The 26450-nt window shown below is 35.4% G+C and overlaps 1 protein-coding gene across 2 annotated transcripts in view; it reads left to right on the plus strand.

Annotated features, from left to right (window-relative positions):
- The window catches only part of LOC128985870 (radial spoke head protein 4 homolog A), a 68868-nt gene that overhangs the window by 41972 nt on the left and 446 nt on the right, over window positions 1-26450 (plus strand). Inside the window, exons 1-10 of one of the 2 annotated variants that reach the window (XM_054405823.1) lie at window positions 3623-4196; window positions 5902-6088; window positions 8794-8990; window positions 10660-10747; window positions 11773-12183; window positions 12691-12810; window positions 14306-14471; window positions 15564-15721; window positions 15840-16063; window positions 18856-18991. In XM_054405823.1, the coding sequence (XP_054261798.1) occupies window positions 3871-4196; window positions 5902-6088; window positions 8794-8990; window positions 10660-10747; window positions 11773-12183; window positions 12691-12810; window positions 14306-14471; window positions 15564-15721; window positions 15840-16063; window positions 18856-18991 (2013 nt within the window). In that variant the 5' untranslated portion in view covers window positions 3623-3870. Of the gene's footprint in view, window positions 1-3622; window positions 4197-5901; window positions 6089-8793; window positions 8991-10659; window positions 10748-11772; window positions 12184-12690; window positions 12811-14305; window positions 14472-15563; window positions 15722-15839; window positions 16064-18855; window positions 18992-26450 lie in introns of those variants that run through there. The other variant, XM_054405824.1, reaches the window with a different exon arrangement.

The following is a 26450-nucleotide window of genomic DNA, read 5'->3' on the forward strand; positions in this document are numbered from 1 at the left end:
CCAAAAAAACCAAATTAAAACCATGGATCACTGTTGGACTTGTTAATTCTATTCGTGTTAGGGATAAAATCAGTAAACAGTTGAAAAAACAACCTTTCAACCCGGCACTTAGATTACATTACATAAACTATAGGAACACTTTGAATACTGCAATCAAAAGTGCAAAAGAAAAATACTATAAGGATCAAATATCCGACTCATTAAATAACAAACGTCGCCTTTGGAAAAACATGACAGAAATTATGGGACTTAATAAAAAAAAGGACGATTTTCCTGTAAAACATTTTATACCAGATAACCAAACTTTAGAAGAGGACTCAATAAAAAAAATTGCTGATGCGTTTAATGACTACTACGTAGATGTAGGTGCCAACCTAGCTCGTGCTGTCCCTCAGGTTCTGGGGCCGGTAATCAACGATGACGATTTCCAGACGGATACCACTACCCAGCTGTCGCCCGTGGGTGAGGCGGAGCTGTCAACTGTCGTTCGGGGTATGAGAGGGGGGTCTGCTCCTGGGGCTGATAACATTCCGTCAAAACTTATCAAAAATAACTTTGAAGAATTGAAATATCCACTTTTACATATCATTAATACCAGTTTTTCGCAGGGCACATTTCCAAAAATTTTAAAAGTTGGTAAAGTAGTTCCTATATTTAAGAATGGTGAAAAAAATCAATTGATCAACTATCGTCCAATTACTTTGGCCAGTGTACTCGCTAAACTTATTGAAAAGTGTGTTAGAAAACATCGAAAACTACTTAACAAATTTTCAATTACTTTTTGATAAACAGTTTGGTTTCCGTAAGGACAAAAATTTAAATGATGACCTTTTTCTTTAACTAATAGTCTGCATGATTCTATTAGTAAAAACAAAAAACCCTTGATTGTCTTTATAGGTTTAGCTAAAGCCTTTGACACCGTTGACAGACGATTACTTCTTAATAAGTTGAAATGTATAGGGGTGAGAAGTGTCACTTTAAAATGGTTTGAAGATTATCTAGCTGAACGTTTCCAAATTGTCTCGATTTTAAACCAAAACAGTTCGCAAAAAAGAATTGATTATGGAGTTATCCAGGGTTCGACCTTGGGGCCTCTGTTATTTTTAATATACATAAATAACCTGGGCAAAATTAACTTAAACAAAGGGCAGATCTTTCTGTACGCCGACGACACGGCGCTCTTGTTCGAGGGCGACAGCTGGCCGGAGGTGTACAGCAGCGCCGAGCGCGGCCTTCTCACTGTCAAGCGATATGGTTCGACCAGAATAAGCTAACTGTAAACTTATCAAAAACAAAATACATGCCGATTTCACTAAGATCTGATTACGATCCTTTAGATTTAGATTTAAAATTACATAGTTGTGGTGCCGAGATTGAATGTGACAAGTGTGAAAGTATTGAATGTGTGAATGAGTTTAAGTATTTAGGGGTGATGTTTGATAGCCGGCTGAAATGGACTAGTCACATAAATCAAATTAGATGTAAACTACGTAAATTCATTTTTGTTTTTTCTAATATATCCAAAATTTTACCTCTTGATCTTCTAAAAAACATTTACCATGCATACATACAGTCTATTCTACAATTTGGGAATCTAGCGTGGGGTGGTGGCTATAAAAGTATTCTGGCCCCTATCGAAATTATTCAAAAAGCCATTATAAAAATTGCTCTACGAAAACCTCGCCGCTACCCCTCAGAATATGTCTTTGACGAGTTCAAAGTTTCAAATCTTGCACAGCTTTATGTAAGATCATTAATCATATACATTTTCAAAAACAAAAATTCTCTTTTTAAACAAACTTCTCACAACTATCCTACAAGATTTGCTTTGAACACCGGGATAGAGTTACCTAAGATCACTAAAAGTATTAATAAAACGTCCCCCCAATACATTGCAACAGTCATTTTTTCAAAATTACCCACTCAGCTAAAAAATCCGGAGCCGTGCAGTCTGCTAAAATATAAAAAACTCGTAAATAAATGGTTGGTGGAAATCGGACGCGGGCATATCGACAGCTTGTTTGTATCCATGTATTCCTTTTAAAGCCGTCACAGTCAAATATATCGATGAATGACCGTCTGGCTGTGGTGTTTGTGTGTGGATGTGCGTGCGTGTGACTGTGAGTGTGAGTGAGAGGGAGCGAGTGAATGGACATGCAGGGACAGAGCAGAGATGGCCTAACTAATGGAACTGTGGGGCCAGCAGCCGCCTGATGTCCTGGTGCAACTGAGCTGAAGTGTGTTGTCTGTTGGGTGTGTGTTGCTGTCTGTCTGTGTGTGTACGTCTGCGTATGTGTGTGTGTGGTTTCCGAGTCTCAGTTGATACGTACGCGGTTGTTACGTATGTGTAGTTTTGTTTTCGTCTTTACTTCCTCTTGTGGTTCCAATAGTTTTTAAAATTTCATTTGTGTTAGCTCAATGTGCAATCTTTCTCCTTATTCCAAAAGTTTGTAAAATAATAATTTTAGTTATTAATTCATTTTTCTATTTAATTGTATCATTGTATGTTTGACTACTGGTAAAGCTCATTCCCCACACACAGGCTGTGCCTATGTGGGGAATAATCCATCTGTACAACGCTATGTAACAATTGTGTTTGTGTTTTTTGATGGAATAAAGTATTTTTCATTTCATTTTTTTCATTTCATTTCATTTCATTTCATTTTCATTTCATTTCATGTGTTTTTGGCCTCTAGAGACCTCAAAACGAAAAAGTAAATTGGTCCTGGGTCCAGGTCTCAGCATGAGTACTACGGTAATAGCTTATTCCCTATATGGGAAATTTCCTAAATATTCCCTATACATGGGAAATTTGCTAAAAAAAGAAAATATTTAAGTAAATATTTCACAATCTTCGTAAAAAAACATTATATTATCAATAGAAAATCAGACTAATATTTTCAGAATATATATATATATACCAGTAAATGTAATTTATGAAATCCCATTTCATTCATAACACCAAATAAACAATGAAACCTAATTACAGTCATCTATAAATCCGATTATCCTTCGGCTATAGGGTGCTGCGCTTCCCACAATGACTTCACTTGTATTTAAAGCAATAATAAGTCATGGAGGGAACAGTCATTCTCCTATATTAATTAATTTACTACATAAATTAATGCAATTATCCATCCTTTATTAAATGTTGAACTTTATTTTTGATAAACAAATTTCTTTTTGATAATTTGGTGAAAAAAAACTTGTCTAAATCTTTGTGGGGTAACTATGCCTATGATGATTAAGTATTGTTTTCCATGTTCTCATGACAGTTTTGCCCTTTTCATCTGAGAAAATTGCTCCAAGACAAATTTTTATTTAGGGTACACCAAAACCTTAGTGCCTCTGAGCAAGTGCAAAATTATGCTCAGTCATAGATGTGATCATATACTATTTTTTTGGCCAAAGTCATTAAGCAAGCATATCATCAATAATTCGTTATAAACCATCTTACAAATTACCTATACAATGTGTACTGTAAGAATAATCTTGTCTATTTGTAATATAACTAGACAAAATTTAACTGTTATTAAATACATATGGCTGAAAACTATTTACTACTGTTTACTACACTTCTTCCACATGTTCACAGAAATAATAATGTGTTTACTAACAAACATAAGTTACATAGGTAAGTTCAACATAATTAATTGTTGATACATTCATCCTGTCGTTTTATCTTCCAATACCTAACAAAAATATTCACCAAGGTGAGGAAGATATTTGCTTTTTCTTGGCTGTGGAGTTACCCCTCAACTGTATAAAATCTGAACCAGTGTAACTTTGATAATCACATCACTTTCTGAATGAGTAAATGTTCAAATTACACCTAGTACTTAACAAAGCCTGGCATTCACTCTAGAAAACATGTCAAACCAAAGTTTAGTTGGAAACAATATCAAAGAAGATGAAAATCATAGACTTGTTTCGAAACTAGATGTAAAGCCAAGCGTCAAAGGTTTTCAGAGAAATGTGAAGGATTGGAGTACAAGTCAGGGCTCAAAAAGTGATCGGAATGTGAGTTTGAAAAGTGATTTAAGGTCTAGACATTCAGAAATAAATAGAAAGTCAGACGCTACAAATAAGAGCATTTCAGTTGCTTCAAAATTTACAAGTGGGATTCCTAATATTGATAATGATATAAGATTAACTAAGTTGTATCTTCAAACACAAGGAGCCCACAATTCATCAGTGTAAGTTTTTAGAATATTTAAGATTTAAGTTTTATTTTAGCTTACATTAACTTATTAACTTTAATATTTGAGACAAAGTTATTCTGCAGTTATATAAAAGTAGGCATATTCAATATTAGACCAAACATAAAGAGAAGGAATAATGTTTAGCCTATGTATTCAACGGTCGAGTTGCTAATGCTAAAGTTTATTTTCATGATTCAGAAGAGACAATTAATATACAATGTTCAAATAGAGAAAATGAAAATTGTCATCCAAATCTTGTAGCTACAAGAGTTATCTATTCTATTTCGACAAATAAATCCATACTGTCAAAACTTTGGGACGGGTATTAAGAGAAACTCCACTGAACACCGTGATCATGTTCTGATGCGGGGCATATACTCTTACTGACAGACAACACGTTAAAATAAGTTTACCAACTTTCAATGGTGTTGCTGATTTAGCCTATTCAAAGCCGATTATTATGGCTGTCCAGTTGGTATAACCATAGACAAAAAGAATTAAATATAGACTGTCAGCTGTGCTGCGGTTACCATAGGATCTGGCGCACACACCTGGGAGCGCCATCATGTAGTTACGGCATATGTGCTACGTAACTGCATGGTGCTTCCAGCGGTCTACGCCAGAAACTATGGTAACCATGGTAAACACAGCACGGCTGACAGACTATAAGTTATTTAATTCTTTTGGTCTATGGTATAACCCGGAGTTTTTGGGTAAAAAAATGGAGCACATGAAATGGTTGATATCATCCTACTTTTCAGGGCTCCTATACGGAGAAAATTTGTTAGTTTAGGGGATGTCTAAAATAAAAGAAATAAAATGACCCAACTTAAATTACTTTTCACAGATTATCAGTAAGGCAATACCGGTAGTTTTTTTTCTTTCAATTCTTAATGCTGATAAAACTTTGTTGCAACATGTTGACTCGAATCGAAGCAAAGGGTTTAGCATTCATTAGAAGTAATCAGTTAAAACTGAGAGTAGGAATAATGTAGGTGAACCTTGACGACACAAATAAAGATATTCTAGCCTGAATTAGTTTCTCTAACAAGTTTTTAAATAGCTCTAACGCGTAAAAACTACAATTGCTTGAATTTAAGCAAAAAGTTTTCCTCAACGTTATGCTTCACATTATGCGGCTCATTGAGCTGTCCATGTTCTGACGATACCAGTGAACCACGCTCTGCTACCATCTGAACCAAGCCTTCGCACCTGCACCCAAGCAAATGTATTGGGAAGCGTGATCCCATGTGCAGGTATGAGGACGGGTCCACAGCTCTACCTAACAACAAGAAAACACCTACTATAATTCGGCCGCTTAGAAAGCGACCTCCTCCAGCATTGGTTTAGCATTAGCGTGCAGGTCGTTTTCTAAGCGGCCGAACTATAACTGTATAATTTTAAGGGGAAAATATCATTTTATATTATATTTACTTCCCAAAATGTATTTAATTTAAATCTGTTTAAACCCTTCAGAGGCTAGAGGTACCAGCTCTAGCTCATGCGAGTGTTTGTAGCCGCTGGAAGATCAGTCATACGATGCTGGGTTTTCTGCTGGTTCTAGCTGGATTGTTAAGTGGGGAAAGAACCACCTCCGTGTGGCAGGGGCTTTAGGGAACCATTTGTAGTGTAAAACTGCCTATCTTACTTTAGGTAACATTTTGATCATGTAGACCTAATACTTAGAACCTCTTTTCAGATGGTCTCATTTAACAAATGTTTTGAATAAACTAATTTCGGAAAAACCTGAAAATGTGATTGACTATTTTGAGGAATACAGCAGAAAGGTAAAAGAAGAACAACTTTTGAACGTGGACTTGCTGAAGGATATTTATGTTCCTCTACCACATTTAGAAAAAGCTAAAAATAATATTTCACTTTTAAATGTAAGTAACATTGTAATGTCAGCATATTGTAGTATTGTAAATTGTTAACAACACTGTAAAATCACTATTCAGTCCTACCTCGTTAGTACGAACCTCGGTAAAACAAATTCCTCGATAAGACAAATTTTTAAAAATCCCCTTGAATCATTCATATTGGTAGGTCAATGCTAAAAACACCTCTATACATCATAGTAATTAAGTTAAAAACCTCCATAAGACGAATTTGTTTGTGACATGGGCTAGGACTGATTAACCTCTTTACAACGAATATTCTTAGAACAAAACCTCTACAAGACAAACGTGACCTCTATAGACGAATTTCTCATTGTCTTAACCTCCATAGTGCGTAGGCGTAGTTTTCAAAACAAACAGAAGCTTGTTTCAACATGAAACCCCCACCCATCCCTCCTCCTTCCTCAGTCATTGTTTTGTTCGGCACGTGCCTGTGAACTGTCCAGTGACTTTCTGGCTGGGGTTTTCCCTTGTTTTAGAGTTATATGTGTCTTAAGTGTACCTTGAGTGTACAGGAAAAAAGTCAACAACGGCACTATCAGTAGAGTTTAAGCGTACAGTTTTGAAGCATGTGGAAGAAAACCCGTTGAAGAAGAAAATCACCATCGCTAAGGAGTTTAACATCCCTCCAACAACGTTAGCAACTATTAGCAACCATCATTAAGAATAGAGACAAGTACGATGAAGCAAGTGGACTAACAACAGAGGTCAATTTCTACATCTAGGAGATTTCCATAACCATCGGACGAGAAATGGAGGCAGTCTCAGTTATCCGAGGCACAGAACTACGGCCTTTGAGAGGAATAAGTTTTACAGGGGAATTACATTTTTTAACAAATTGCCTCTGGCAATAAGATCCAAAGACTCTTTACTCCTATTTAAGAGACACTTCAAAAAATTTCTAGTTTCAAATGCTTTTTATTCTGTCACAGAATTTCTAAGCCTCTAATGTGTATTTGTATATACAAGGGTACTATGTTGTTTAAGACTCCCATGTTATATGTTTTAGTCTTAGTTATGTAAATATTGACAATGCATGATATTTGTTACATGTTATTATATAAAAATCTAATGTGCAAATAAACGATTTGATTGGATTTTATTTGCACCCTAGTAACACGAATAACTATTGTACAGTAGAACCTCTATAAGACAAATTTCAAGGGGTCGAGGTATTCTTAATAAAGAGGGTAGTTTTATCGAGGTTTGATACTGCTGTTATTCTTCTTATAGAGGTTTCTCCTCGCTCTAAGATAACCTTTATAAAACGAAGATGTCTATGGCCAACCTCTATAATACGAATCATTGTTACTGTTAAACCTACAGTGCTAAAGTTATTTTTTCAATTTAGGATTAGGGAAGAAAAACATAGTTTTAGCAATTATAAAAAATATTTGTTTATGTATAAGTCACTTAAGTATCAAAACAAACAATAAACTGTGGAAAACCATGTAGGCCTACTGTATAATAGATTAAAAACAAATCAGAAGTCAAAATTCTGTACAGTACAGAATAAATGAAAAGCAAACTTTGTGGTACAATATAAGAACAATACACAACATCGCAATACAATATCGCATACTGTACTGTCCACAGACGCACTTTCACCACACACATTTTTAAAAACAATATCGTTCCTTTTTTAATTTTTTCTAGCCATCCAAAATACTGGCACGAAAATTAGGGTGTCCCAATTGTACAGCAAACTGCTGTGCCTTTTCTTGGAGAATAGTGCCTCCGATTGACAAATTTTTATCGCGGCACTGCTTTAACCACTTTAAAGTGGCTTAATCTACATCCTGAAATTCACCGGTCTTTGCATGTTTGTAAAACTTAGAAAGTCCACTCAAAAACCAAATTTAACTCCCATAAGAAATACATGGGGAGCAAATTTTGTTAACACATAAGCAGAGTGGGATCCCAGAATGCCAACCGCATGGTAAAAAGCATTAAGTGTTTTGAGAGAGCTTTGCCTACAGATTGACAGGCAAAGCTCTCTCATAACACTTAATGCTTTTTACCATGCGGTTGGCATTCTGGGTTATAGTAGTATGTTTTCTGTGGTATAAGCCGAGTGGGTTTATAGATAAATATATGGCAATGCTCGATGGAAAATCTGTGCGTGCATACCTTCAATTTGAGACCTCAATCATGAAAATAGCTTGGGTAGAAGAGCCAAACGAATTTGGAAAAGAAAATCCAAAATTTTTAAATAGGTATATAAGATGGATTGGCATTACATATTGCTAAGTGTTTTGAACGTTTTAGATAATAAGGAAACTCCTCCCACTTTCAGTCCACCCAAAATCTACATCTAAAACTAATTAGCCAAACCAACCTAAACTAACTGAAGTGTGTAATTTGTTTTCTTTCTACAAATTACAGTACCTAAACCAAAACAGTATACAACACAAAGCAAAAACAAATGGAATTCATTTGAAGTTTCACAATACTTGTGTTTTGTTGTAGAGATTGAGAGGTTTTTGGTTATATTTATAAGACCATTTATATGACGAGGAAACCTGTTTCAGTTTTGTGATATGGTAGATATAACAATACTAATACATATATGGATAAAGTTTTACTGGGACATAATAAGATACTTATTAAGTAAGATATTTAGAATATACTTGTTGACAATAGCATATATAGCGTTTTTTAAATGTTTTTTGTTAATTGCTTACACCTAACAGTCGTATGGAGTCAGAGAAGATGAGGAAGAGCCAGGGGCCGAGGAGATGGAAGAGAAAAAGCCTCCCACACAGACTGACTTGGAGGAAACAGCATTTTACTTCCTTGAGGCTGGCATAGCTATTCCAAATATTCAGATTTTCAATATTAATATTGCATTGAAAAAACTTGCCGAAGAAAACAATTTAGAAAAATCAAGGTGAGAATCTTTTCATGGGTTTTATTTGCGATACTGTACATGTTTTTTTGCTGCAAATAAGTTTGTAGCTTATTACGTGTTGCAATAGTTCAAGGGTCGTCCAGGAAGTATAACAAGACAGTAAAAACAAGTAGGGTGACTGTTAAATAACTCCCCCCCCTTGCGATAGGGTCATGGGTAAATGTAATTTGAGTTTTAGGAAGAGTGGTAGGGCCTACTGGTACTGTAATGAGCAGCGAGTTACAGTACAGGACAAAATAGTCGTGATGCTAAGTTAGTTATTTGAAAAATGTTAGCATTTACTTTGAAGCTTTAAGTAGCATATGTTAATATTTCACAAAATATTGGCAAAAAACCATCTAGAGCTTTTCACATTGCATTGGACCTTCCTACTTTGCTAAATTTTTTTGTAACGCAAACAGCTAACACAAAAGCTAATATGCTAATTAATGTTCCTCTCTTCTACTGATGGGCTAACATCTTTCTGCAAAGAATCAATGTGTTGTTGTAAATAAACCTACAGGTTGGTGAATACACAGGTTGGTAGAGTTAATCTGAGCTGATTTTAATGTGCAGAGATGCTTACTATTGGCTTACGTATGCTTTCTTGGTCCAGTTAACTCCTCCTTAACTCCACAGACTAGAATAGCAAACCTTCCATCTCCAAAGCAGTGTTTACACGAGGCCAGTAGGCAGACAGGTTACCTTAGGCATGTTGCCTTAGGTAGCTTGAAATACACTATCTGAGACTGATAACCTGCCTTGCATAGCTTGGTTGGTGTTTGGCTGAAAACTGACCTTCCTGCATGTATGTGTAGAATGATTTTGTATTATTGGTAAAGAATTATAGCCAAGGATTTTTAATTATGGATTTGGTAAGGAAAAGCAGATTTACCTTTTGCATTGTACAAGGCCAACACACACCGGGGATCCATCCATTGGCAGACTACAGGTAGAAAAGTGAGGGTCCAGGCACAGACAGACATTTGCGGAGAATCGGTCACCGAGCAAATCTGTCGTGTCTGTGAGCTGACAGACACAGTGTGCGTTGGCCCATTTAATAAGCAGGGAGTCTGTTGACAAAAATGAATCAATAGTTATTTGCGCTCATGTTACACATTACTCCCTACAGTTACTAAAAAGCATATAAATAATTGATGCACGTGCAGCCCATGTGGTGGCGTCCCACACTCCCGGGGCGTCTCGTTCTCATTGCGAGAGGAGTTGCACCCAGAGCGTACACGTTGGGATCCGAAAGATGGTGAACTATGCCTGGCCAGGACGAAGTCAGGGGAAACCCTGATGGGTCTTTCAAACACTAAAGAAAAAATAACCAAACAATACGTTTTAGGTTAGGTTAAATCCAAGCGTTGAACGAAAATAGAATGATAGTGTTGACAACTTATTTTCAAGCATACACGTAAAAACACGTTTGGATATAAGTTCCTTATAAAAACACTGTTTTGTGTTTTTTGGTTGGAATACTGGAGTGCGGCAAAGTAAAATGAGTGTGGCAAGTTACCACACTCATGCAGCAATTAAGTAAATGCAGCAATTAGCTACTTTGCATGCTATAATCAAGGAAGCTTGCTTTGTCAGGTAACTGTAAAAAAAAACAACTTTTTATTTGCTGCAGTACATTATAATGTAATAGTATAATTTTGTTTAGATTTTGGGGACAAATTTTTGGAACAGCTCAAGATTATTTTGTTTTGGAATATGAACTTTCTGATGAAGAGTATCAGAAGAGAATTGAGGTTAGCACATACAAGTTTACAGATTTTTTCATTTTTAATTTATTTAAATAAATGTATTATTTTTTCTATGTACAATGCAATATTGTGGTTATTCTAAAAACTAGTATAATGTTGAAAACAATTTCACACAAATCGTTATCAGTTAATCAGTTTTCAAATAACAAAAAATTATAATATAATGTTTCTTTATACTATTATGGGTCTGAACCTCGATCTTGCCAATCTAATCAGTGTTTTACAAAAATACAGTTGAATAGGTAACCAAGATAATATGTTTTTATGCTGATAAAGAAAATATCAAACTACAAAAGATTTATACCTGTATTACTGAAATACCTTTTACCATTTTTCTGTGGTTTTTTCAGAGTAGTATTGGATATAAAATTTCAATAAATACACAACAGTAAAATTATTAAGTATTATATTTAATGCTAATATTAAAATTATTGTTGGTGGCTTGATATCTAAGAATTTAGTGACCAAGTAAAATGAACCCTCCTCACTTTTCTTTTTAGCATCCCTTCCCTTGTTCATTTTATATTGTATATTGATCCACTTACACAATATAAAAATCATATTTTGTTAATGATTTTCATCAATTTGTTTTTGCTGATAAAAAAATCTTTTTAGGCCCCGTCCTAGCTGGACGGCAAGAGCGACACGACCGACGTGACCGTTTGCCGCTACTGGCGGCAAAATGTGTGTCCACACAAAGCGGCGCGACAAGGCGACGCGTCATGGAATGAGGCAGCTGTTTTGGGTGTTCATCCGTCACGTCGCCGGTATAGCGCAACCGACAAGAGCGGCGCCGCTGTTGCTGCTCAGCTAGGACACTCGCTGTTGTCGGTCGCGCCGCTCTTGCCGTCCAGCTAGGACGGGGCCTTGGTGTGAGAGGTCATGCTGTCTTCCATCTCATATATCCAACCCTGTATAAATAAACTTTGATATATTTGTCTTTCTATAAATAACTCAAGAACTTACTTTGGATAACTAAAGGAATTAATTATTTGTATTTATTTGTACAGCTAGATGACTCAGAAGATACAACTGAAACTGAGAGTAAAGACCAAGCCGAACAGGACAATGAGGATGACAATGAAGACGAAACAGGAAAAGAAGACACTCTAAGATCAAGCACTGTAGATGATGGAGGAGTAAAAGAATCAGTAACCTCGGCAATTGAATCTCTTAGAAGTGCAGAAAAGCAAGAGAGTATAGATTCAAAACATTACATGCAGAAAATATATATCAAAGAGGAGAAAAGCGGAGAATCTCTGGCCCAGGAGGGATTAGAGGAGGAAGAAGACCCTCTCTTACCTCCACTACCACCCCCAAGAAAACTTCTATCTTATAAAATCCCTCCCTTACTGCAGCCAGTGATAAAAGAAACAATCAAGATACCAGCTGAAAGACTTGGAGAGGGAATAAATAAGAAAGTAAGCAACTGTTACTAAAACATGTCACAGCTGAGCTACTTACCAAATCATAAAAATTTATACCTAATTTTTGAAAATACAGTTCTATTTATTCTTAATTCAGTTAATGTACACTATAAACAGTACTTCTGCTTATTAAACATCTATGTAAAATATCAGCTAGGAAACATTCTGTAATGAATAATTGCTGAAATATTTGAAATTCAGGGAACAGGCAATTTATTAGAACTTAAAGAACATTCTGATATAGATAATTACAGCGGTTTAGTTCAAATGAAGTTGAAATCTTAGATTTTACTATAATAATTTTAATGGGGGGATGTTTTACTTGACAAAACAAATACCTATATTTGGGAACAGACGAATAACATTCGTTGTGAATACATGTACCTCCCGAAAAGTATGGACAAATAATGTAGTGTATCTTTATTTGACTTAGGGACAGATTTGAAAAAAAGATAAATCCAAATAGACTTTGTCTTCGTTACCTTAATGCTACTTTTCCAGATTTATTACGTATGCAACACACCAGAGCTTGAATGGACAGAACTTCCAAAAGTTACTCCAGAACAAATCAATGTAGCTCAACAGATCAAAGCATATTTCACAGGAAACCTAGAATCAAAGGTAAATATTTTTATTATTACTAGCATCCAAGTTTATCAACCCTAGTAGCACAAATATATATTAAATACATATGAATAAATATATTTAAAATCTATTTGATATATCTCAAGTGTGTATTAATGTCAATTTTATATAATATTTAAAATATATTATATATATAAAAAATATGTTTTTGAATCTATTAAATATTAAAAAAATTTGTTCCAAAAATATATTTTAGTGAATAATATTTAAATAAAAAATGTATTTAATATCTCTTCCAAACATCCCATGGGGCCTAAACATAAAATAATGAAGATTTAGTATGAAGAGCACAATTGTCAGTTGAGTAAATTGATTAAATAGTTCATAAAAACAAATTTTGAAAAAATTACTGGATAAAATTTTTTTGCCCGGGTGGGTCTCGAACCTGGGTCCTTCGACTTATGAGCCTCTTACCTTACCTCTGAGCTACTTGTGACTGTTGCTAGCATTAGTTTTCAAATGGTGAAAGAGCGGCCGTCAGTTGCAATGGTTGCAATACTTGAAAAATTTTTGAAACTACAGTATAATATGATTCTGTTAATCTTTTTTTCCGTAATTCGTTTCTTAAAAGGTCGCCAGTCGCTAGCACCCTTTTCTAGCCAATCATTCGAGATTTCTATGATCACATTCATTGTCACATATTGCAATTTAAAAAATAAAACCCATCAACACTTTTTTTCGTTTGACCCAAATGTAGCTGCCGAACATGTATACTGCCTCTTAACCATATGCGTAATTTTTTCTTTACGTGCATGATAGAGTGACACCATTCAGAGTACGTATTATTATTAACTTAATTTTAACGCTTTCACAATAGCAATTATCATACAAAAAATGCATGTATAAATTGATAGACACTATAAAAAACAAAAAGATGCAAATTATTTATTTGCTAATTATAAAAGATTATAGGCTATAGCCATTATTCTACAAATATGTTATTATTTTATTAATAAAAATATCTGACGTGTTTCAAAATATATTTATAAATACTTTAAATATATAATATAGTTTCAAAAATATTTTATATATATATTTAAAATATTCTCAACACATAATTTTTTTAAATATTTAATAGAAAAAATATGCATATAAAATGTGTATATTATAGATTCTATACTTATTTGATCAATATATATTATGAATCTATTTTATATATTCAAAACTTATATTTAATTTATATTTTGCATTGCTTTTTGGTAATATTTTAAATATATATTTGAATATATCAAACTATTATTAAAGATATATTATTTATATATTTTATTCGAGGTTCTATCAAATACAACTTTAAATATATAAAATATTTATAAAATACATATTTGTGCTACTAGGGAAGTGCTTTATTCTATAAATATTTTTAGTAAACCCTTTCCAATAGTGAGTGAACATTTTAAGATCACAATTCAAACTTATGGATAGCTAAAAAATATATATCAAAATGCACACACTTGATGGAAGTATGTTACAGATAGTGACATACCCAGCATTCCCTGGACAAGAGAAGCACTATTTACGAGCTCAGATCGCTAGGATATCAGCTGCAACACATGTTTCTCCTGTTGGCTTTTATAAATTTTCTGGGGGAGAAGAAGACGAGGAAGAAGAAGAATTGGCTGAAGAGGAGGAAGAAGAAGGTAATGCTATTACATTAGTAATGTAAGTTATGGAAAGGTAAGGTAAAGAAAGAATGATAAGGTTCAAAAGAGCATGTTTTGATTAGTTAGTTGATATGAGGAAAATAACCTTAGGACACTGTACCTACACGGATTGGTTAGATCCTATAAATGAATTAATTAAGTGAATGATAAATGTTAACAGTAGGCCTACATATAAACCTATAAATCTCATAGCTGAAATGCCATAATTATAAAGCACAGTTCTCTCTAATTTCTGTTGGAACGAATTTCAGGAGACAATATTAATTCATTATGGCATAGACAACAAAAATTAAATATAGATCGACAGAAGAGCTGCGGTTAGCATATGTTCTAGCGTCCACCACTAGGAGTGCCGTGTAGTTACGGTGCACACCGCTGAAGCGTCTGCTGGTAGCATACAGCGAGGAGCAAACGACAGCAGCGAATCGAACAGCGAATGAACACCGAGTACACTCTAGCGGCACATCGCAAAACCTTCCTTTGACAGTCTTATTCTATTTGTCTATGATTATATGTAGATTTATTGAGATACAAGAAAAAATACAGCAAAAGTTAGCATAAATATCCTATACTCTTATATGAGCAATGCTTGCTTGTATGTATGCTTGCACAAATATCTCAAAAATGGCTCCGACAACTCCCCTCAAATGTTGTAAATAATTTATTTCATGCAGTTAAAACTGCCAACGTAAATCTTATAACATAACGTAAAAAAATGAAATCGAAAGTCATTTTTAACAGTGAGCCATATGGGTTACTACTTTGGCAACAACATAACACACACTGAAAATCGTAAAAATCAGCAGAAAAGAAATAAATATAACAGCTGATTAGGTTTTTAATTTATGACTGGAGGACAGTGAGATGCTATCCTTATAACTGGAATTGGCATGTAATAGTAAACCGGCGGCACTGTTGATTTTATTGCTGGGTCCTCCTGGTACTGCAGCATAAAAAACAGAGTAAGTGACTCAGTTAATCTATGACAAATTGTTATGTAGGTACGTTTAAAAAAGGTAAGAACAGAAATTGGAAGCAAGAGTTATAAATAAACTAATAACATTCCAGGTAATCAAAAAAATATTGAACAAAACAAGAAATACCAGCCGATACCAGTAAAGGAGCTTACCGACCCTAGTCTGACGTCCTGGGTTCATCATTCAAGATATATTTTGAAGCAGGGACGAGTGGATTGGTGGAGTACCAAAAAAACAATTGTCGGAGAGGTGAGCTAAGATACCCAACCGAATAAAAAAAAAAAAAAAAAAAAAAAAACTATGATTGGTACTTGAATCAAAGTTTTGATGGATTTTTTTTTATATACCTATTTGTTTTCGTTGACAGGAAGAAGCAGAAGAGGAACAGGAGGAAGAAGAAGATGAGGATAAAGAAGGTGGAGAGGAGAAGGAGACAGGACCTGCGTTGCTAACACCACTATCTGAGGACACACCAGTGGACAGTCTACCAGCGTGGACAGTGCGTAGGACACGTAGCTACAATCCTAACATGGCTGGGGCAGTGGTCAGGTCTACAAGGTGGCCCGGTGCAGCTGCTGTTGCTGTAGGAAAGTAAGTGTACAGATATCATCACAATCAATGCACATATTGAATTAATTTGAACTAAAAAGGAAAAGAAACTCTTTTTATAAGAGAGTTATTAGGTTGAAATCATAAAAATGTCATAATATATCTTAGTCTAGAATTGTTAGACAATATTAATTTGCATTTTGTTATACAAGTATTTTTGTAAACGTTCTCCACCAGCCATCACACTCCTGTGATACAATGGTCTACCACAATCTGGTAGTGAGTGTGTGTATAAGGGAATGTTGTGTCAGGTAAAGTTTACTTCTCCAGTTGAAACAGCTCAAATATCTTCATATGGTAAACCGGTTGTAAAATATCTTGTAGATTGTTAGGCGCTATATTTAGAATGGCTACGTTAATTTCTAATTTCTATATCTCATGACTGCATGAGAACAGTAATATAAACAGCATCGTTGCCACCCTGGGCGAGATTTTGTCAGGCCCCTCCCATCAACTTATTCACTTTCCTACCCAAAATCTAATTCATACACAGAGGTGCCCATCCCCCCTAAACCCAGAGGCGCAATCCCCCCCCCCCAAGCCAAAGGAGTAGTCCCCCCAATTTATGTTGTCGTCTATTTAAACCTACCCTCCCCCCACCAATTTATCTGACAATTTCCCTTTACCTCATAAAACGAGTATTTAAAGTATTTAGTAAACTTGAGGTACAAAAAACAAACTTGCTGATTGAGAATCAAAATTAAATGTTTAATAGGAAACGTCATTTAACAATACATATCTAAGTAATGGTTGAATTAGAAGTTTTTCAATTTACAAAATGCCGAATTTGTATTGTCAGCCAACATGTGCTCAGTATTGCTATAGACAACGTCTTCAACACGTTCAACAATAGGCCTATACTCGGTGAATTACTCTACTCCAACACAGTACTCTGTAACTGTACAATATGTTAGGTGGATTTAATGTTTAGAGGGTATTAAGAATTCAAACAGCTTTAAGTGTATTAATAATACTTTGGCAAAAAGTATCTTAATTGTTTCAAAATTATAGGCAGAGTCACGAAATAAGTCAGACTTGTTGCTCGCCACTTCCAGGCTGCCTTCTACAAAAATCGCCGGGCAAAATACCATGTTACCAGAACAAAAGGTTTTTGTGACGAAGTAATCTTATAATTCATTTTGATAGCCCCAGGATTGCCTTTTATGACTAAAATGGTAGGAACGTATTTTGTCAGACAATCCGTTTGTACACAAAACACGAAACGATAACAGATAGGCCTATCAATCCACGCGTGTATATTGCCGCGGGAAGGACTGGAAGTAAACTGAATCAGGTTATGACGGAAAGACGTGGTCTCTGGATTGTCGTCTGCGTTATCAAAAGCTGATATTGGACTAATTGTAGTGACGGAGTATGTTGAAAATATAACGGGATTCATAATTGAGTTTTCCATTCAAAACTATTGACAACAATAACAAATTTATATGCTGGATATAAATGATGGTCTCGAAATTCTACAGTACTGCACGAAAGGAAATTTTTAAATACTTTGAGGAGTTTAAAATATATGAATACATACAATTGGGGACAGCACAACATTTTTGAGTGAAAACACTCAATTAATTATGAAAGCCATTATATTTTCAATACTCTTCTCAGTCACTATAACAATAGTCCAATATAAGCTGTTGAAAACGCAGACGACAATTCAGAGACCACGTCGGTCCGTCATAACCTGAACCGAACCCGATTCAGTTACAGTTTACTTCCAGTCTTGCCGACGGCAATGTACGCGCGTGAATTGATAAGCCTATCTGTAATCGTTTCGTGTTTTGTGTTAAATGTTTGTAACGTATACTGACGACACCTCCAGAAGGGGATCTTTTGTAAATCCTGACTATGGTGGAGTTAAAGAACCAACAAAACATATGTAGCATGTAAAATTCTACACTGGTATGTTAAGGGTTGTCTGACAAGGTGCTTTACCATTCTTAGAAGCAATCTTAATTACGAACGGCAAAATGTTGGTGTTGATAGTGAGCTACTTTTAGTGAGAAACACTTTTTCGGACTGCTTGTACAAAACTATACAGCCATTATGACAGCTAGCAAAAATTAAATATCCCCCCCAAAATCCCTTAAAAATAGTCCCCCCCAAAAATTCCTGTGGCGCAAACGCGCCACAGTACCCCCCTCTGGGCACCCCTGTTCATACAAGGTTCATACACAAAGACAATGCAGATGTCATGAAATCTTTTGAATCCACATTAAGTTAACAGGTGTAGAAAGCTATCTCGGGAAGACTAAGACCAAAAATGCTTTTCAAAGTAGTGTCATTCAGCGTTGTGCATCAACACCAGGATTTCCATTATTAGAAAGAAATTTAGGATTTTTTGAGAGGATAGCAGGCTTACCTGAATGGGAAAGAGTCCAAACTGGCACAGGAAACACAAAACAAAACTTTACACTATTATTATAGTGTAAAGTTATAATAATAGTGTAAAGTTATTATATATTATAGTGTAATTATATATATAATTATATAGTGTGTAGTGTAGTGTGTATGTAGTGTAGTGTGTTATATAGTGTAATTATATAGTGTAATTATATATTATTATACACTATTATATATTATAGTGTAAAGTTTTGTTTTGTGTTTCCTGTGCCAGTTTGGACTCTTTCCCATTCAGGTAAGCCTGCTATCCTCTCAAAAAATCCTAAAAAATCTAGGCCCTTGTGCTCTATGCTACACCCTTAGAAAGAAATTTAGTTGATGGTGTTGGGAGTGTAGTTTGACCATGCACTGTTGTGCAGGAGGTGTGACAATGTTTACTGTGGCTGGGGTCATAAGCTGAATCTGAGTGGATTCTCTCCAGCAAGTCTTCCTCATCCAGAGTACGAGTATGATCTAGGACCTGAAGTTCTGGAAATACAGGACCCCACTGTTGAGGTAAATTCAATATAAACAAAAAGAGCCCTGGTTAGCGATATTTTTATCTATCATTTTTTTGTGATGAATACATACTCGGATATAAATACCCATTTTTTACTTAACACGCTGCTACGGACATTCCGGAACGTAAAATGGGCCACGGCGCCAGGAGCTAGGAACATTCCGGAACGTCGCCGTTCATTGTTGTTCAATGTTACCATGGATCAGCCAGCTCGTCACGAGCGTCCTATATTTCTTTGCAGCTCGTGGGGACGTACTTTTCTGACAATAAAAATTATAGTTTCCCAAAATCGCCACTAGGGTCGTTTAGAACAGGGCTCCTCCCACCTCTTTTGTGCTAGATAGCGAAACTACTTTACTGACTGCAACCTGGGTAGTGCTGCTATCTATCAGAATCACTTAATACTATGTCCAAAGCCAGTTTTATTGCAGAACATTGCCATCCAGTACTGTTGTTTTAAATGTAATTCAGTGTATCGGCAGCAATATTTACGCAGCGACGAGCGTTAGTTCAGCTCCTGGTGCCGTCCCGGCATCTAGCGGTCAGCAGCGAACGTGTTAATAATAATAATAGTAATATTAGAGTAAATTGAAAGTTATTTGAAACCTGTGAGTTGGTATTAATGTTCCTTAAAAAACATGTCTTGTTTAATAACAAATGATTCGCATTCTACATATAACATAGGCTTTGTTAAAAAAAAAACGAATTTCTTTATCCAACTTTTATTGTTTTGATTTGAGTACGAAGAATGCAAGGTCCGTTTCTGGAATTCCTCCAAAGTACTTCCTAAAATTGTCTTCAAAAAGATCCTATGTTTTATTAATTGGAACAAAATTCATACAATAAGTTATTGAGAAATTGAGTTTAAAATTTTATAATTTTGCTTTTATATTGTAGTAAATAACTTAGTATTAATATTAATTGGCAAAAGTTGTTTGTGTCCACAAAAATAAACAACGGTGTTTACCTCTGTAAGAGTAAAATTTTTTTCTCAGTTGCTTCAGTACTGTATGTTTTACTTCAGACAAAAATGTCAAGAATATAAAAAATAAATTAAAATAGCAAAGAATCAAAGTTGTTAAAACTTTGTCAGGGAAATTTCCCACGAAATGAAAACCCATGTAGTCTGCCTTACAAGCTGGCAGCAGAAAAGATCAGGAAAAATGAAGTTCTCACATCTCTAAGAGTCAACGGACAGCATACAGACACAGCAATAGAAACTATACAGCTTCTACTAGAGACTTTGGTCCCTCCTGATACAGAGGACGAGACAGAACCCCATAGAATAACAAGAGTCAATAACCTACATAATATATATACAGGGTGAGTCTTCTAAGCTATCCTAAACAGATTACAGACGAACGGCTTGACATACAGAGATGAAACAAAACTTTTCCCCGCTAATTCATACCCAAGGAACAACGTAAAAATATTTTTACAATTTTTAAAATACAGGGTGTTCAAGAAACTGGAGGTAATGGGTTCAAATCTCAGAGTTTTCAAATGTAAACATATGTCATGTTATGCATATTTTTAAAGCTCTAGACTAGACAAACAATTTAGTGAAAACAGAACTCATTTATCTTTGTCCGTTTCAAAATGGCAGCCATTTTTATAGAAAATATTGATACTTACAGAATACCCTGTATCTTGAAAACCACTAAACTTATTTTCGTTCTGTTTGAAAATTCTTAATCCTCGTAGGTTCAGATTTAATTTGATATACGACAAGTCAACATTTTAAAAACTAATAATTTTTTCTATGATTTTAATTTTTTTTGAAGTTGGTAGCCTTGTAAATGAAAATTTTTAAATGGCAACATATGTAAAATTGTGTATAGTTTTGAAGCTCTTGTAAAAACAAAACAACTTTTAAATTTAAACCTACCGTCTATCTTTGGTCGTTTTCTAGTAATTAACCAAAAACTTCAATTGCCCATATAAAACCCATGTTAAACGTGCATTACTGAAGATTAGTAGATGCAGATACACTATTCCCTTGGTACTGCGCGTTTAACATGAGTTTCATATGGGCAATTGGAGTTTTTGGTTAATTACTATAAAACGACCAAAGATAGACGGTAGGTTTAAATTTAAAAGTTGTTTGTTTTTACAAGACCTTCAAAATTATACACAATGCCATTAAAAATGTTCATTTACAAGGCTACCAACTTCAAAAAAAATTAAAATCGTAGAAAAAATATTTAGTTTTGAAAATGTTGACTTGTCGTATATCAAATTAAAGCTGAACCTACGAGGATTAAGATTTTTCAAACAGAACGAAAATAAGTTTAGTGGTTTTCAAGATACCTACATGATATTCTTTAAGTATCAATATTTTCTATAAAAATGGCCGCCGTTTTGAAACGGACAAAGATAAATGAGTTCTGTTTTCACTAAATTGTTTGTCTAGTCTAGAGCTTTAAAAATATGCATAACATGACATATGTTTACATTTGAAAACTCTGAGATTCGAACCCATGACCCCCAGTTTCTTGAACACCCTGTATTTTTAAAATGGTAAAAACATTTTTACGTTGTTCCTTGGGTATGAATTAGCGGGGAAAAGTTTTGTTTCATCTCTGTATGTCAAGCCGTTCGTCTGTAATCTGTTTACGACAGCTTAGAAGACTCACCCTGTATATAACTAGTGCACCTGATGCTCAACTTCAAGTAATTGCAAAGTATTACAGGCGTTGTTTCAAAACGAATAACAGTCATAATTTCCGATAATTTAAAAGAATCAACTCAAAGATAAATATAATCAATCACTCCACTCCAGTTATTGAAACTGAAAACGAACTCAATCTGAAAACGAACGCTCTTGTGTGTTTAATATGAACAGCTGTTTTAGTCTGCAATTAATACAATTTATTCGTCTTTTTAATTAAACAAAATCTTTTCTTCTTAACAAATACATTGGGATTTTAATGGCCTGTGGGGCCATATTCTACACAAAAAATACTTAATTTTGGCACATCGTTTGTAAAAATCGGTCTATTATTAACGGAGGAGTAGTGTTTCATGGAAATTGCCTTCACATATTATATATAAGGCTAGCCTATGAATATATATGTATATTAATAACCTACGTGCAACATCAAACAATCTGGAACCACCATTTACCATACATGAACTGGAAGATGCTTTAAGAAATACAAAAATAAAGAAAGCAGCAGGACCTGATGATGTATCACCTGAAGTTTTTGCTAATCTGGACCTGGAAAACCACTCAACTATGCCAAACCTATGAAACTGCCTCAAACTAAAATACTTTCCGATAGTGTGGGAAGAAGCTAAGGTCAAGACTATAAAAAAGGCATGAGATAGAGATTGGGCCTATCATCATACCAACCTATCAGCCTTCTACCTATAGCAGGTAAGATTCTTGAAAGGCTAATTAAGGAGAGGATCTCCACTCAGTTTGAAGAAAACTCACCAATAAGTAATTTCCAATATGGATTCAGATCAGACATGTCCACATCCTCTATAGAAAAATTAACAGCACTCACCCAAACTTTGGAAAACACTTATGTGATGGCCATCTTGATCAACATTAAAGATGCATTTGATGCCCTATGGTGGCCTGAAGTTCTGGCAAATCTGAACAGGCTAGGAGTTTCCAAAACAATATTTGGAGTGCTGGAGTCCTACCTGTCGGACAGATGGGTGTCCATTAAGAATGAAACCGACATAGTAAGAAGATCACGCCTTGAAGATGATCTATGACCAAGGGATGTCTACAAGGGTCAGTTCTAGGACTACTAATGTGGAACATAACTTTTGATGTCCTGCTTCACAAGCAGTATCCTGAAAATGTCCAGCCCATTGCCTTTGCTGACGATGTGGCCTTCGTCGTCCCAGCAAACTCAAGAAAAGAAAAAACTAAAGGGAACGCTGTTATGGAAATTCTTATGGAATGGACAACAGATACCAAAATGCAAATATCAACAGGCATGTCAAACATCATAATCCTCAAAAGAAAAATGTCTGCCAGGCCACCTGTTATCAAGTACAGGGGACACAAGAATAGCCAATGCAAAGGAAGTGAAATATCTTGGAGTGCCGCTTGATTCAGGCTTAACTTTCATACCACACATCAAAAACCAAGGAATTAAAGCAAGAACCTTGTTTGGGAAAATCTCCCGTACCATGAAACTTAGACATGGTGCTAGTGCAGTAAGTCTGAACTTTCTATACAAAACCATCTTCATCCCAATATTTGGATACGCAGTTCAGGCCTGACAGCACAGGATACCAAACTGCTCTGTAAGTAAGAACATGAAGGAGACCCAAAGGCAAAGTGCTCTTTAGCACTTGCTTATAAAACTTCCCCATTACAAGCGCTATGTGTCATACCTAACAACATGCCGATTCACATCAAACTGAGAGAAATAAATGAACTCAGTCAAAGAAAAAGGGGTGAAAGCCAAGAAACGAAGAAGGAGATAAAGGACAGCTCTTTTAGAATCTGGCAAGAAGAATGGGACAGTGCCAAAACTGGTAGACACACTTATGGACTTTTGCCATCGATCCAAGGATGACAAGAATTGAAGCATTTAGAAGATCTAGATCATGCAGTCATACAGATTCTTACAGGGCATGGAGGATTTAAATCCTAATATTTAACAAACATGCTCACACAAGAAACTGTACAACACTACTTCCCAAATTGCGATGCCAACTGTGCAACGCAGACTTTTTACTCGATACTGTCCTGTGCTGTGCTGCACTGCCCTGACCTTGCCGTACAGCTCAATATGCGCCTGGGCTGAAAGAAGTGCACTGTCAAACATGTGCCAGAAGGGCCATTTTACATCAGGACCAGCCAAATTCGCCACAGAGCAGAACCCGGGATTAGCAGGCCCGTGATAAAAAAAAAACAAAAAAAAACACTGTACAATGGGACATGGGGACGCCACTCGTTGGCTCACCCCAGCAAGTGAGCCCATGTACAAGCAGAAGGCCTGGAAGGTAGGATTCAAGGGGGCAGTGGTAGAAAAGACGGAGCTAGATAGAGATACAAAAAGACTGATCTGATACACGATGAGCAAACAGACGAGAGACTATGACTACAACCACTATGAAGACAAAGTTGGTTGGGAAAACACATAAATGGGACAGCAACACTACGAAACAAATCCAAACATTCCAAATTGAGAAGTATCAAAATTGTCCGAATCACAAAATAGAGAAAGAAAGAAATATAGAGAGCATTAGCACAAGAAAACCAAATCCCTCAAAATAATACAAATCACCGAATATGACATACCTGACAAGACACTAAGAGTAAGGCAAGGCTAATCTAAAACGACCAGTGGACCTCGGCTCCTTGGGTCCCCCGCTAATCAAGCGGTTGCGGAGGAAAAAGGGCTAGCATAAGTTAGGTTAGTTTAGTAGTTAAACAAACAAACAGGAAATGCAAGCAATTACGGAAGGAACCTGGAAATAAATAATAAAGGTATAGAGAAATTAGGAACACTGGTATACAAGGTAGGAACGGTGAATAAGGGGGAAAAAAGACAAAAATTACTGTATGTTAAAAACACATATAATGTGTCAATCACTAATGAAATTAGCTATATGATCCCAGACAGCACACTTTATCCCAGGGACATCCCATAGTAGTCCCATACGTCCTGAGAATGTCTCGGGATATGTACGCTATCCTCAGGATATCCCGCAAAATCCCGGGACGAGTACGAAATCCACATGATATCCTACAATATACCGTAATGTCCCGGGATTTGTAAGTTAACCTCAGGATATCCTGTAAAGTCCCGGGATATGTACGAATGCCATAGGATATCCCAGAATGTCCCATGACATCCCGGGGCATGTACAAAATCCACTGGATATCCTGTAATGTTCCGTAATGTCCCGGTAACAAACTGAAGAAAAAAAAGACTACCACTGATGAAATGTATATCTAAATTTAAATGTTCAACAAGGACAATATATAATAATTTGTTTTTTTGACTAGTGCTTTCAGAAACTTGGTTTCCATCTTCAGGCTGTGTTTACACTAGTACAAAAAGTAAATATTTACTTAATAAATTAATTTTAAATAAAGTTAAAACAGATGATTTAAAGGATATTGGAAAAATAAAAAATAATATTAGAAAAATTTATCTTTTGAATTTTGGATATGTTACAGTGTTGTTCTTGATGTAATTATTTTCAGTAATTCCGAATTTATAATTGGGCCGTCTTCATTATTTAACAAATAATTTTGGTCTGTTTGTTTTTTCTAAAAATAAGATTCCCACGCATTAAGATGTTGAGGTTTTTATTTTAAATTTTATTAATTTAATTAATTAACTAATTAAATTTATTTTTTAATAATTTATTTTAAAAGTTTAAGGTTTCCCAGATTGAAAATATGTCTTGTTAATACTATGGCTAGCAAGGGTTGACTTTACTTTACTGACATATACTACCACTGAGTTCAGGAAAACTAGAGTTCTATCATAGTTGTATAAAATGTGAATTTAATTCTAACTTTAAATTAATAAAACAACCAAAAACTAATTTTAATCATATAACAATCAATTATAACAGTATTAACAGTGGTAATCTAATGGTGATTAAATAATCTATATTCAAATACCAGTATCCTCTCCAACTACCAGAAAAACAATTCAACTACTTGAGGCCTAAACAGATAAACAGAATCATATATATATATATATATATATATATAGCCTATACTGTAGTATCAAAAATATTTTAAGTATTGCGACCATTGCAACTGTCGGCTACTCTTTCACCACTTGAAAACACCCATAATCATCAAGCGCAGATAGCTCAGGAGGTAAGGCAAGGGGCTCATAATGCGAAGGTACCAGGTTCGAGACCCGTCTGGACCAAAAACTTTTTTCTCGTTTTTTTCTTCAAAATTTGTGTTTATTAACTATTTAATCAATTTACTAAACTTATAATTAAGCTTTTCATACTAAATCTATATTATTTTGTGTTTTTTATGTTCAGGCCCAGACCACACTTTATCCCAGGGACATCCCACAGTAGTCCCGTATGTCCTGAGAATGTCCTGAGGACTACCCTGGGATGACCTCGGATGTCCCACGGATATGCGTGTGAGCTTATCCGTAGGGCATCCCCGGGCGGGGACATTAGGCATTCCTGTGGATATCCTGAGATATCCCAGGTTGACTATAGGACCACTATGGGATATCTTGCATATCCTGTCGCAATATCCGTGGGATGTCCTGAGGAGAAAGTGTGCTGTCTGGGATGTTTCCACAATCTTCTGGGTCTATCCTGAAGTTTAAATCCTAAAGTGTAAATGTAAATCCTAGCATGTGACGGCAGGATATAAAGAAACTACCTATATCTTGAAATAATCTTTTAGCCCTGGGCTGCAAATGGCTTTGGCACATTTCCATTACTTCCAATATTTTTGAGATTAAACTCTCTGAAAAGAAGTTTTTGCGC

Source organism: Macrosteles quadrilineatus, unplaced genomic scaffold, assembly GCF_028750875.1.
Source record: "Macrosteles quadrilineatus isolate MER2022 unplaced genomic scaffold, UCM_ALF_1.0 Scaffold_2__2_contigs__length_208266976, whole genome shotgun sequence".
In the NCBI taxonomy this organism is placed as follows: domain Eukaryota; kingdom Metazoa; phylum Arthropoda; class Insecta; order Hemiptera; family Cicadellidae; genus Macrosteles; species Macrosteles quadrilineatus.